Source organism: Fulmarus glacialis, unplaced genomic scaffold (assembly GCF_000690835.1).
Source record: "Fulmarus glacialis isolate BGI_N327 unplaced genomic scaffold, ASM69083v1 scaffold3270, whole genome shotgun sequence".
NCBI lineage: Eukaryota > Metazoa > Chordata > Aves > Procellariiformes > Procellariidae > Fulmarus > Fulmarus glacialis.
This window is the reverse complement of record NW_009186908.1, coordinates 39580-54666: the sequence shown is the minus strand read 5'-3', so window position 1 is coordinate 54666 and position 15087 is coordinate 39580. Positions and strand designations below refer to the sequence as shown.

At 40.9% G+C, this 15087-nt stretch overlaps 1 protein-coding gene across 1 annotated transcript in view; it reads right to left on the bottom strand.

Moving 5' to 3' along the window:
* FNBP1 (formin binding protein 1) overlaps window positions 1–15087 on the bottom strand; it is a 69667-nt gene that overhangs the window by 27080 nt on the left and 27500 nt on the right. Inside the window, exons 7-8 of the mRNA XM_009573037.1 lie at window positions 3350–3478; window positions 1442–1588 (exon numbers count right to left, since the gene is read on the bottom strand). Coding sequence (XP_009571332.1) covers window positions 1442–1588; window positions 3350–3478 — 276 coding nt within the window. The remainder of the gene's footprint in view (window positions 1–1441; window positions 1589–3349; window positions 3479–15087) is intronic.

Genomic DNA, 15087 nt, shown 5'->3' with positions numbered 1-15087 from the left:
AAAAATCCTTGATGATATTTAAGAAGAAAAAAGAACCCTTTATGGACTTAACTGTTTTCCAGGTAGAACACGCTAAAGCCTTTGTAATTGTTCAGATATAACAAATTTGGTTAAATACATTTTTGTTAGCATGGTGTTTACAGGAGATCCCTTACTTATCAATGGTGAAAGCCACCATTTTCTAATGTCATACTTGTGCACATAAGCCATCAATCTGACTTATCTGTGTGCAAGAGAGACTAACTTGAATTGAAAATGCATGGCGATTCAAATACCTAGCTTAAGCCTTGCGTGTGTTTTGCTAAGACCTCACTTGAAGATTCAAGCAGAGTATAGGCTTAGATATGAATCTCCCCAACACGATTTCACCATGCAGCACCAAAAGCTGTACCTCAAGAAGGGTACGTTGTTCTAACATGGGAATCTGTGCCCCAACTCCCCCTTCTCCCACCCTGCAAGAGTAATTTTCAGATTCCTTGGTTTCCTATGCTGCTCTCTGTGAGAGCAATTGCCAAGCAGAAAGTAGTAAATTCATTTCAAAACTTCAGCCTCAGGCTTATGCTGCCAATTAATGGCAGTCTCCAGGCTCTGGGCACTGAATAGCTCAGAAAAGACTCCAGTGAAAAAGACGTATGGGAAATTCAAACAGCCAGCAAGACACATGCTGTTTGTATTTGAAGCACTAATGTGATGCATGAGAAGGCTCAAAGAGTAAGCAGAGACTTCATTTACGAAGGGAGCAGATCATTCTGAAAACAAAATAGAAAACACATTTGCCCTTGTGCTAACTGTACATCAGGAAGCTCAACCGAACTCCTTTTTATCAGGAAGGCTTCTTTTTATTCCTACAATGATGTTCAGAAATCAAGATTTGCGAGAGCTCATTTACAGATTGCTAGCAAACCTCAAATCTGCAAAGAAAGATTTTACAGTAAGGTAGAAATTTTGCCAGAGTTGTTTGCAACAATTTACATAGCCTATACTTCAAATACTTCCGTTATTATAAAACTAACTGGAATGAAGTCATTTCTGCAATATTCAGTTTTCTATTAGACACAGAACCCATCTGAATAAGAATTGGTCATTATTAGGTATCTGGAATTATGTCCACTGTCTTCCTTATTCTATGCAGAAGCCTATTTTTCAATTACAGTATTTCAAAAAGCAATTACCCTAGTAAAAGGAGAGACTATTCCTAAAAGGAAGAAGAAAAATAAAAAGTGTGGCAGTAGGGGCATTTCTGGATGTTAAGTAGATTTGGGAAATAATCTGAGCACATTCTGCCTCAGACAAAGTAGCATGAGACAAGAACCTGTTCTTTGTTTTAGTTCTATGACTATAAAGCTCTTGTGCTGCAGCCTGGACCCAGGATTTAAGTCTCCATATATAAGCGATCAATACTAAAGATGACAATCAACAATCCAAACAATGCAATACTTACATTCTTGTGATCAATTGATTCTGCAGCCTTTGTTATTTCATCCAGACACTTTCCAATGATAGGGATCACTTGGCGGTCAACCTCTGCAAAAGTCTTCATGGATTCACCTATCCTCACAATTCTTCTCTCCTCCATCTCTTGTATTTTCTAAGACATTACATTTCATTCAGACCAAATATCAAGATTAACTTCACAGTTTCAACCAATTTTTCTCCCCAGCATACAGCATCTGCTTTAAAATTTATGGTTTAAATATATTTTTTAGGAACAGACAAACTAGAACAGCTGTTCTCATGAAGGCACCAAGTGATACTGTTCCCTCAAACATCAAAATGCCATTCTAAAATTAATCTCTGTTACTAGTACTGGGAATTTTTCAATTAACTTTTTATGTTAAAAAATGCTGATTTGTCAAAACACCAGCTTTAGACTTTTGTAAGGATGGGTCCTCAGGCTTTTAAGAGAATTTCTGCAACAATAAATTATTTCATTTTCTGTGCATGTTCTGAAAGATCTTATTTTCATTCCACTGCAGAATCCAAGCAAACAAAAATCTTGATGTCCCCCTTCTCCTTTTCCCTGGAAGGTAATTTTTGGTTTACAGGCAGTCCTATACATCATGTATTCTTCACACCAGGGATTCTCAACACATGTTCCCTGTTGCTCAATGGATTCAGTGCCACAATCTCCGGCATCTATTCCACGGACCTCTCGTTTACAACTGAGGGAAACTGGATGTGGCATAATGCTATTATGACAGATTATAACAGGATACAGAGGACATGAACAAGAACTGCCTGTTTCACATTAGACTGCAGGAATCTTACGGAGCATTGTCAACTTAAAAATCCCCATTGCCTTGACTGATCCACAAACAACATAAGTTATTTACAAAACAACTTGTTATTTCAATATCTAAGAGAAAGCACTAGAGCTTACTGGTGCACTGGTAGTGAAAAGGGTATTTCTGCAGTACTTCAAGCATGCTCACCTATGAATCAGAGCACTTAACACTAGATCTGATAAATACAAATATATTGAAAGAATTTTATAACTGATGCCATAATTTATCCCAAGACACTGGTTTGAAATACCATGAAGCAAAAGAGCTGTCCATTTAGCTAAGAAGTTTCAGCTACGGATAAGAAAATGCCTATTTGCTACTCAAATATCAGTTACTTCTCATCAGATGATAAGATAATGTCATCATGTGACATTTTCTCCCTTAAAGAGGTTGTATTTTCCACTTCTGATGCTTATGACCCATTACAATGGAACAGTCATTTAGAACTTCTCTTCTACTACATTAATCTCTTCGTTCAGTCAAGCACAAACTCAGATCTTCAGTCAGTATAATCTGATGGCTTTTTTGTTCTCTCTTTACAGTCTTTCTTTAGGCACCCTAAGACATAATCAGCAGGCTTGCTTAAACCCTTTGACATTCACTACTACAGAATTATTGTGATTTAAATTTAAACATCTGTGAAGTCTGATTTGAAAACAGGTTACAAAGGGCTGTGAGGCTTTACAGATGTAATGATGCCCAGCTGACTCCTGCCCCAACGATGCAAATAATGGTCTCATTCCCCAGCTGCATGGACACAAGAGTTTAACAGAGCAAGATTGTGAGGATTCCAAAGACTATCATAATCCATCATGCCAATTCAATGTCACCTTCCTCATATATATTATTGATCACTTGATATCTAGTCTAAGAGAAAGGGACAATTTATCCTACCAAGCTCTCCATCTCTTGTGTTGGCAGACTGCATACAAAATTTGCTAACAGCGACAAAAGTCACCAAAAAGTAAAAGACAGGGTCATAGAATTGAGGCGATGTGCAATACGCCCCTCTGTTCTTACCACAAGATTATGAGCTACTCTAGATCAGTGCCAGTGACCCTTACCTGGAAGATGTTTGGTATGTGTGTATAGTAATGATCATGTTGCTCACTGTTGAACTTCTGTAGAGTGGAAGAGTATTCCGCTTTGCTGTCTTCTGCCATTTGATGTCGCAGCTGGGCTTGCTGTCTTGCCTAAAGAAATGCCAAAAGAAATTTATAATTTATACTACATGGAAAGAAATTGCATTGTGTTACTCCTCATCTTACTATCCTTACCAGTAGGCAGCACAGGAACATTAGCATATGGGTCTCTGAACACTTCAGCTTTTGGTTTACTCCTATTTTGTGAAACAGTTCATCTACGTCAAGCACAAGCCTGCAGTGTGCATGCTGCTACTGTTCTTTTCTTGTGTTACAACATGCTATTTCCATGAACCATTTTGCATTCCATGAACAACCTCTGTTCATACTGCATGTAAAATGCTGGAACAAGTTTGCCCCTCTACTAGCCCACTTAACGTGCATGCAAGTTTTCCGTACGCTTGTGGACACTCTTCTTGCTCCACCATAGGCCTTGCTGGATGGCACCTGCTTTTCTCTAATGAACTACTTACCTGCTGGCTAGCAGTATTTTTTGGGGAAAGGGAAACGACAAAAAAACCCAAAACGGTTTTGTCTCATTTCACATGCCTTAGCCAACATAGTCATGACAAAACATCTTAACTCGTGCTCCCACTGTGCTCTCTGCAAAGTCCTTTATATACACCTCCTTGAATAGCGCTGGCATGAAGTGCACAAGGAAAGAGGAGCCTGAGTAGCAGCTGAGACACGACTGCCTTCCTATTTTTACCCACACAGATGATTTGCTTTGCTATGCAGCATAGCGGAGCACTGGGCAATTAAGCTTTAGAACTATCTGTCCCTGAGTGACCCTTTCATATTTTCCGATTCCTCCCCTCACAATTCTGCTTCCCAAGGCCTTCTGTTATCTGTTCCACTGCCCAATATTATTCCCTTACTGTCTATCCCAGCTGTTTATTTTAGTTGCCTTTTCCTTCCTTGCTGTTGGCCCTCACACAGCAGCTCTTCCTTCTCTTCCCTTCCTCCCCAGCTCCCTACACCCATATACCTTTGCTCCCTGTCCTGCGTGCACTTGTTGAAGCTCCCTCTCTCCCATTCTGCATTCACCCGGCCGCAGCTCTGCTGCTCACCCTGCTCCCGTGCAGCCCCATTCCACCTTGCCCGCTCCCAGCGGAGCCTGCTCCGCGGCTGTGGACCAAATGCTTGCTCCAGTGAGAGCTCTGCCATTGAGCGGAGTAAGCCAGGATTTGGCTTTGTAACTCTAAACTATTCTGAGTTTGCACTCATTTTTCAGGTACTCACGGAGCCTCCTAGCCCTCCGCTGCCTACCTAGCCCTGGAACAGTGCTGTGAGTGTCCAGAAAGTATTATGTTCCAATCACTCCCTCAATTTCAGAATAATCCCTTTAAGGAAGGAGAAAGACTGCTTTAAAAATTATTTAAAGGATTTTTGGGTGTTTCAGGGAAAACAGCACAACAATTAATTTTAGCATATTCTATGTGGGCTCCCATTAAAAACAGTTCACAACGGGGTTATTCTTTGAACTGTTCCAAGCAGACAATAGTTTCCTGACAATAAATCCATGAAATACCAAATCATGGAATGTTTTAGTAATCATAACTGGAAGGTAACAAATTCTGCCAGAAGGTTTCAAATCTCAATTTGCAAAGAAATAGGCTTCCCTCCCATTTGTCCAGCTCGCACATCTCACCTAATAATTTATTTCATCTCAATTCAGTTACTCCTTTTGCAAGCACAATCAATTGTAGGAATTTCCTAGATTCCCTTCACATTCTTTTTACAAAAATAATTCAAGCACAATGAGAAAATGCTGGGCACTGAGTGCATAATAGGAGATGAAACAGTAGCATCAAATAGAAAAGGCTGCAACTATAACCAAATAAATAAATCCAATTAAAAAAAAAAAATACAGACTTTCAACTTTGCTTGTTCCCCAGGAGTTTTAACTGTCCACTAACTCCTGTAAAGGATGCATTTATAACTTCAGAAAACTCACCTGCTGCAGTGAAATTCCAAGAAGATTATCAATCATTTTTTCTGCCTAAGTGCTGTATAGCTTATTAACCTTTATTATCCACACACTCATATATAGCTACATTAAATATGAGTGGAAAACAATATAGCCTTGTACTACAAACACAAATTTACCAGCAAAACAAAGTCAGCCATGGAAGGGCTGACAGCTGTAAGGGAACATACACTTGTCTCCCAACCCCTTCCTCAAGTCCCAGCTGCTACAGATCAATACCCATTTGTGAGGCCCATTCTCTTCATCTACCTAAGAGCAACCCATTGTTTGAGCTGACTTCTACAACACCCCAGTCCACTCATACAGCTGTGTCTTTTTTTTTTTTTTTTTAATAGTGCAACTCAGGAATTTGTTCCTTGACTCTATTGTTGAGGCAGAAAAAACAAGAAATCCATTATTACACATTTCCAGGCAGATCCAGCAAACATTAAGCCATCAGAGTTCACCTTCATAAGCGAGCTCATTGGTCAGATAGGAGTAAAGTAACTCTGAGCTAAATGTATACAGAAGTAGACACTCAGTTTCCAAAACTATCTTAACTGGCCCCAAATAAGAGGCGGCAGCAGATGAGTAAGTAAAATTGGGTAAATTCCAAAACCAAGATTTTTATATCAGAGTCTCAGTGATGTTTTGTTTCTCCTGGCCATTTAATGCATTTGGCAAGCTTCAAACAGTTTAAATATTTTTCCAATGAGGTATTTGGATCTTAAAATAAAAATAGAAAAAAGTCTAGAATTTTTTTACTACTTCATTTGAGTATGTCACTTACTTTAACATCATCACTTCTAGTATTAACAGAATTATATTTTATAGCTAGGTTTCTGCACTCTGCTGAAGCACAGAATGATAAAAATGAGCTGATGACATTAAGTTTCACATTCAGAGCAATGGATGCAGTGGCCCGGAGCTGTACAGAGTCACCGCAGCTATTTCAGGAGTTATGTATAGTTGAGCTTTACAGAAAATAAATTTTTGCCTTCTTTACTGCTCACTTGTGCATGCAAACAGCTTCAGAGAAGGTATTTTTTTGGGCTTCTTAGAGTTAATGTTAAAAAATTTGCTCTGAACAGTATTTTCACAAGGAAAGGCTTTGGAATAATTGGTCTCTAGAAAACCAGACTATGACTTCAGATATAAGAGGATGATACTGTGATGCAGCTTTCAGTCAACATACTCCCTCCTTTAACTGGGCAGGGATGACTGAGCAAGAGCTCACGTTTCCAGCACCACATGTGAAACCACGATCCAGATCTACAGACTGCCAGGTTACTGTAAGTGATGTCAAGGCTCGGTACTCATAATGCAACAAAAAAATCCCATCCCCTTTTGAAAGGAAGAAAGAATGAGGTCACCTTTCAGCATCATGAAAAAGCAGAAAAGGGTATATACATTTGAGGGATTCGTGGGGAGAAGAACAAAATCAGTTTTCTTTCAAATGCGTGCTTCTGCACACGTTTGCAAAAGAGACACAGATTTTGCACGCTCCCCACCCCCGCCCAAACTTGTCTTTGTAACATCTTTTTGTCCCCAAATAAACATGCACAGCATATATACATATTGCCTCCTCTCCAAAGTCTGTTTTTGTTAAGGCAGTTCTTCTCTGAACTTATATGACAGCAACAAAACCAAAAGGTCACATATGCCAATGCATGTGTCATCAAGAAAAGCACTCCCAAGAATGAACGACAGCCCAGTATCTGCAGCACCATTAACCTTGCAACAAGCATATAGGTAAACTTCAGGTGTCCACTGCCATAGCGATCAGATTTAAACACAATCACACCAGAGGAGTGTTTTCTATAACTAACTCTGGAAGAAAACCCTAGGTAAAGGAAGTATAGCTCTGATATACTGAACTAGTTAAAAGCACACTAGCAGCAGGTAAGGCTTATTATGTATGACCTCTTCTCTCACAGAACCTATACAGAATTTCCATCAAACATAATCAAACCCAATCTTTTTTCCTTCCTTTAGACAGCCTTGCTAGATGATGGTGGAGAATGCAGGGCAGTAGCTAACTGCAGGGCAGTAATAACTTTTAAAATGTTGATTTTTAAAAAAATCAGTAGAACTGAGGCTGTCTTCAGTGCTTTTAAAAAAAAAAAAAAAAAAAATCAGGCCTCAACAGCACTTACCTTATGTGAAACACTAAACTCATCAGCCATATGAACTGGCAACATGCACTACAGCTTCTATCTCTTCTACAAGGTAGCAGGAAAAAAACAAACATTATTCTCTCAAGATTATTTTAACCACATTTCCTGCAGATTTTCTACCTAACCACTGAGTTGCAAAAACTAGACTTTCCAACAGTATCAGAAGTTAGTTCCAGATGTTCAAATGACTCCACCAGGAGTCCAGAGATGGCAGGTTTGAGCTAAGTGACAGATGCCAGGGTGGGACATTGATGCTCTAAAATTTTTCACGACTGAAGTACTTGCGGAAGTATTTCCTTCGCCTTTAAAATAAGAAATTAGAAGAAAGGAAACCCTGCAACCCTTTTACTCTGAAGTAACCCATGTTAGGGAGATATATTTAGTCTGAACCTACTCGTCACCTGCTTGAAAAATGCTGCAGTTTAGCAATATGATGCAACTCAAGTAGTCACTGCATATCAGAATGAGACAAAACAATTGCAGACAAAGAAAGTTATCCATAGTCCTTGCAAACATGGAGTACTAGTAAAGCTTTATATACTGATCTGAAATCAATCCTAGTACTTTATGCCTTTGACTGGCAGTCAGAAAAGGAAAATTTAACAGAGAAAGGGGATACAGACATCTTTATGATGGGCTCTGTTGATCCTGAAGGTTTGAGAAAATGTTAGTAAGCTGCTATGCATTACATGCTGCCTCTTAGGGAATTCAAAAAATAAATTCTTGTATAGTGTTACTTACATACACCTTCTATACACCTTCTCCCCCCCAAATCCAGTTCGATATGAAAGGCAACTGGTGATTAAGTGCAGGAGAAATTTTTAAAAAACAAGTACACTTTCTGCCATTTTCGTCTCCAATACAGAAAAGAATGAAGGATATTTTGCTGAGAACAATTTTCTAAGACACATTCCAGAAACAGCAAGAGGGTCAATAGACACACTGTCTTCTGGGTTTACACAGACAAAAAATGCAGCTCCTCAAGGCTGTTATGGTGGGAGTGATATGAATAACTGAAAAGGGCAGAAAAAAGCTTTGGCTGCTATTCAGCTGATCCACACTAAGTGGAACAGTTCAACTTCTCAGCAGTCACTCTTGTCCAGAATGGCAGAGTTTCCAGTCAAAACTTTGGTGTAGCTTTCTTTCTTCTTTCTTTTCTCCCATTCCCCCCCCGCCTTTTTTTCTAAACCCAGACAGCATGTGAGATGCATCACTGCCAGGCCACTGCCTGCCAAAATAGATCCGTCTTTGGTAAATCCAAGATCAGGCTAAAATACAAACACAAAAAATCACCCCTGCCCCCCCTCAACTACCCAATCCCTTCGAAATAACTTAATGATAAAGGCAGACTCAGAAACACTTCACCAATTTCAGGAATGCTTTCAATTGCTCACAGATTTTTCAGCTGCAGGCTCTGGTCCTCCCTCCACAGACAACCTCACACAGCCACGCTCTGTTATGAGCGGGCACCATCACGAACAGCAGCGGGGCGCCTCTTGGTAGCAGCAACACTGGCAGCGTTTGCAGAATCATTAATAACAGTGGGAATTCTGCCATGGACTTCAAAACAGGGCCAGATTTCAGGCTTTGATTTACATAGCCTCCACATCAAGCTCCATTGTTTACTATTTTACAATAACCAGTTTGGTCTCTCTGAACTGGCAGGCAGAAAAAGGTTTTGGAATTTGTTTTCCTGAAAGCAAGAAGGTAGAATGGGGGGTGCAAAATAACAGACGGGGGTGGGGGGGTGGGGGGAAGAGAAGAGAAAAATCCTTACTTTTAATATTAGAAGAGGTGGGGGAAAAAATCTGAGAATCTGTGGATCCCTGAAATCCTTTGGCTGAATATAATATACAAACCACTGACAGGGGATGGAAAAATCTTCATCACCAGATCTCAGGAGTTATCTGGTGCAGTCGCATTACACATAATTCTGCCAGACTAGAGAAGTGCACACTAACAAGAGATACACTAAAGTAACAAAACGCCACTGAAGCTCTAACAAGAAAGACAGACCAAATTAATGGAGCTGGGACCGTAACACAGGAAGCACGCTGCATGAGGCTCTAGCACAGTTCTTTAATTGCTCTGGTTACATCTGCACTACCAGTAAAAATAATAATAATCATATAGCAACAACAACTTGCCTAACTGTGTCAGTCCTATACTCATACGACCAGTCCTGCAGCATGACTAAAGGCACAGTTGCTTGCTGATAAATGGAGTCCGACAGCTAGAGGTTACTTGAAATTTTACTTAAGTGAATGAGCCCAAGACTTCGGTTGCCTGGCTTTAGACTTCAGTTCTGCTGCAGACTGCCTTGCACAAATTTGAGTGCTGTATTTCCCAGTTATAAAACAAGTGTATAACTTTTTCTTTTCTATCGCTTCCAATCAATCACCTCAATTCAGTCTGAAAAGCTTTCAGAGCAGTCTAAACGTTGTGTAAAAGGACCATTACAGAAGAATTAAGAACAGCAGCAAGCGCCACCGTGACATGTGCCAGAGAAGCACCTCTCAGCACACTGCTCCAAGGCCCTAGTGAAATAACTGTGCCTTGAATCCAAACGTTTGCCTACTTGCACTGCCATTCTTGTGTCACAAATACTAAATATCGAAACTTTCTGGGTGACCAAACTGTAAATCCCTGCTAACATCCAGTAGCTTGCCACACAGCTCAGAAAAACACAGTTCCACGAAGATACCTAACAAAAGTTCATTACAAAAGAACGTGTTCGCAGTGGGTGGAAGGCTATGTGGACTTGAGGGAGGAGGTAACAAGGAAAGATATATTCAGAGCAGTGGCCAACAATGTTTAAATTATTTCTGGAGATCTGTTTAGTTGTACTAATATAAGCAATTAAATTCTGCGGTGTATAAATGTAAGTATTGAATATAAATAATGGAAATTATTTCAGGACTGTATAATAGATTGCTTAGCTCATACTTTGAATACTGGGCACAGTTCTAGTCATCTGTCTCCAAGAAAGAATTTACAAGCACAGCCAGTGCAGAATGGATAGTCAGGGTTGAAGAAAGTTACCAGTATGAATTGCTAGCCTTAAAACCCAACTTTATGGGTACAATACATTCCCTTAAACTGAACTACTTAAAAATACGCTAAATTCTGAGGTCTCTGCTTTATTTCCCCTTAGTTCTTAAACAGGTGAAGATATCTGTTGTAATATTTTGACAGAATAAGAATGACTATAAACAAGCTTTCCAACTGCATAGCATAAATTAATTGCTTTGCATTAGCTAAGAACGCTGCTTATTTTACACTTCTGATTCAAATTGCAGTTGATCCTTAATTCAGAAGTTGCTCTTAAGCCTCCCCTTCACACCCCCTTTCCCTCCCTAACTTGTTTGCTCCTTTAGCAATCTACCTCCCAATAGACTTGTATTGTTACGAAACTCAGTCAAATTGCTATGTAGAGCATTACTGCAGAGCAGTACTGCCAAAAGGAAATATAAGTTCAGATGGATTTCCTTATCTTACACTAAAACTGACTGGTGCTTCTGTTCATTCTTCATTCAAACACCAAACACCGTGTATGCATGGGATACATACGGATATTTATTACGTTTTCCAGCCACTCCTGCCATAGTCATTAACTCTTTATTGACTAGAAATCAAAACTCCTAAATTAGTCATGATTCCAAAAGGGAAACAGCTGCTATATACAGACAGCAGGTTGTAAACAAGGCTTACTCTTCCAGAAATGCAAATGACCGTCCTGAGGGACTCCCTACATTCACACTCTACATCATCCATTAGGAAGGAAGCAGTTCAGGAAGGAGACTGAGGTCTGCATAACGCAGAGAAATAACATTAATGTGAATCTAATGGCCTTAAATCACATCACCAAGAAAAGACCGCGCTTGAATTGATGGGAAATTTGACCCACATCACAAGCAAAGTCAGAGAAGGGTTTAGCCAGCTCCATCTGTGGAGCAAAAGAAAAGCAGCTGCCTAATCAAAGTATGTAAAACTCACCACCACACAGAGAACACGGGAAAATCTTATGCAATATGTAACTCTCAAGCAAGAGGTCAGGCCCTCTTGCACTTACACACCTTGCCTGCATATTTCACTGAGACATTGCTGCTGCGCTTTTATAAATTCACAGCAGAGTACAGGAAAAGCAAAGCCTCTGGAACTATTCACTACATTAAGTATTTGCCATGTTAAATGACACAAACATTGTAGCACTTGTCCACCTTCTAACATTACCTTTGCACGGCACTACGTTTTCCAAAATGCTCAGAAGTTCATTATGCCAGAAAGTGCCTCAAGGTGGGTAGGAGGGGATACAAGAAGCCACAGGGCAGATGACTCAGGATCTCCTGAAAAATTAGGCCCATTAAGTAGTTATGGTCTGCAGAAGGCAGGCACCCACAATCTCGGGTTATGCTGCAGAGTTTACTGCTGACAATCTTAATTGACTAAAACCTCAGTGACGCACGATGCAACAACACAGCACTGAGCTGGAGATGTTCCTCTATGGTTTGCCCGTGGGGTTTCAGTGCACGCTGCATCCAGCTCCGTTTTGATTTGACTGCTGTTCGGACAAAGCATGCTGTAAACGGTGTATGCAGGATAGTCCTGAAACACAGATCAGAGATTTCTCCAGAGCCCAAGTAAAAATAGCTTAGTGCATCCTTCATTGTAAGGATGTGCAAATTCTTAATGAAGAGATTTGCGTCCCGCAGCGCAGCAGCCTACAGGCTGCAAAAGCAGTTTACCACTTGACAGCATAACTGCGTTTGCACAGGCAGGAAGATAAGCTTATTCCAAAAATCCTTCTAAGTAGCAGTATTTCTACATCTATGTTCAGTAAGGCACTGCCATGATTCAGCTCATGACTACCCAAGGCAATGTAAGTGGACATGTCTTCTATGGCTGAAGAGGGAGATAACAGACTCTTTACATTGCATTGAAATGGATGGTGAGCACCCGGGGAACATGGCATAAGAAAAGAGAAGAGAAAATGAATCTTCAAGCGTGAAACGTTAGTATGTCTCTGTAGTTACATTTACCGACTAGAAAATTAATGTCATGGTGATATTGTATTATGAGGTTTTATGCCTTTATGCAAATCTTAAGCTATTCTGGGACTCCAAAAATCTTCAGTACGGCAGACATAACCTGATCTGAAAGTCACAGAGCATTGTGGAAAGCTCCTAGAGATTTCAGTAAACTTGAGATTACTTCTATTTCCCTCAGTTTCTCCACTTCCAAAGCAAAACAAAAACAAACAAAAAAAAGGCCAATACATCTAAAACTCATAAGTATCTCAGAGTCAGCACAGGAATAGAACCATCAACTTTTTCATTTGTTCTTGGATATGACATAGGATTAGGCAGAGAAGAGAGGAAGGAATGGAATGATAATTCTGTAATGATACTTTTGGATATAAGTTTGGATAATTTTGGAGTAATTTTGATTTCAAACTGACAGCTGACTTGCAACAAGCTCAAGCAGCTGAAAGCACGTAAGAAAGCAAATTCAGTAGGAAAATGCCACTGCCCCAGGAAAGATGTCTCAATATCACAGGATACAAGTAAAATCTTAATACAAGCTTGTCCTTTCTGGGTGCAGGTTGAAGACTAAGGATGAGTCAGTCAAAAACCCACAGCAAAACAAAATACCCACCCCATGTTTTTAGCCATGTCAGAAGCTTCTTGACTTCTGAGAGTTAAGGTCAAATTTGCACTTTATGTCTTTCTAAATCTACTACTACTAAACTACTTTCTAAATCCACAACACATTTACATTAATCTCAAAACCACTCAAGGTGGAACCCTCCTAATGTTACAGAAACAAAAATCAGAACAAGGTGATGAGCCCCAACTTCAGGACAGCAGTTCTGGGAACTCACGCACAACTCATTTTTTACCGCTCAAAGCTGAAGTAGTTTTCTGGCAAAATTATTACCCAGGACGCCAACGTACGACCGTGCCACTCTTCAGCAAAGGGACTGATCCTGCCTGACACAGAGTACCTCAAACCACTGTCCTCCCCCTCAACTGCTGTGCAAATCAAGAGGCAAAGCATTCACCCCTTCCCGTGGCTGGCCTCAGCCACTTCCTCTTTAAAAACAGATTCTGAAAAGTCTATGTTGAAAATAAACCTTTAGAAAAGCCAGCTGATTTTTTTTTTTTTGAATTGCAAGAAGCCTGCAAAGGCACCACTGGGTACATTATCTCATAAAGATGTCAGCTTTTTAGTGATTGCAGCTCTAAAGAGAAGGAACAAACAATAGAGCGCTTCCTTATATGTACACCGGCTCTGCGCTGGTGACAGAGACCATTTCCCCAAATGGTCAAAAAACTGAAGCAGCTCCACTCTGGTTTTTGAAAGAGAACTGCTTTAAAGCACACATCCCACTGCGATCCAAATGAAGCTGAAGCTTACAGTCATACCTACAAGGCTGCCCGGTGTTAGCATCAGCATGTTGCACCGTTTACTTGGTTTATAAGGATATTTTCACAGTACAGCTTTCTGCAACACAGTAAGCCTCCTACCCTGACTTCGCTAAACCAAACTGACAAAACCTTTGTGCCAAACTGCACTTGTGTTGACAAACATCTCTCTGCAAATGTCGGCTGCTGGTAATTTAGAGGCTCAGTGCAAACACAGGAAGGGAGCTCAGGGGCCCTAATCCACTCTCCTTTGATTCCTGCATAAAGACCGTGACCATTGCAGACTGAACATAGCCTTTTGCTCCATGTTCCTACCACCAAAAAAGGAGACGGGAGGAAACAAAGCTAAACACCCTGCTCTCTCCGAGATAAAGCTACCAGACTGGCTGGCTGCAAAGATGATCACAGAATCATAGAATAGTTTGGGTGGGAAGGGACCTTTAAAGGTCATCTAGTCCAATCCCCCTGCCATGGGCAGGGACATCTTCAACTAGATCAGGTTGCTCAGAGCCCTGTCCAACCTGACCTTGAACGCTTCCAGGGATGGGGCATCTACCCCCTCTCTGGGCAACCTGTGCCAGTGTTTCACCACCCCCATTGTAAAAAATTTCTTCCTTATATCTAGTCTGAATCTACCCTCTTTTAGTTTAAAACCATTCCCCCTTGTCCTATTGCAACAGGCCTTGCTCAGAAGTTTGTCCCCATCTTTCTTATAAGCCCCCTTTAAGTACTGAAAGGCCGCAATAAGGTCTCCTCGGAGCCTTCTCTTCTCCAGGCTCAAAAACCCCAAGTCTCTCAGCCTTTCCTCATAGGAGAGGCGTTCCATCCCCCTGATCGTTTTTGTGGCCTCCTCTGGACCCGCTCCAACAGGTCCATGTCTTTCTCGTGCTGAGGACCCCAGAGCTGGACGCAACACTGCAGGTGGGGTCTCACCAGAGCAGAGCAGAGGGGCAGAATCACCTCCCTCGACCTGCTGGCCACGCTGCTTTGGATGCAGCCTAGGATACAGTTGGCCTTCTGGGCTGCGAGCGCACATTGCCGGCTCATGTCCAGCTTTTCATCCACCAGTACCCTCAAGTCCTTCTCCGC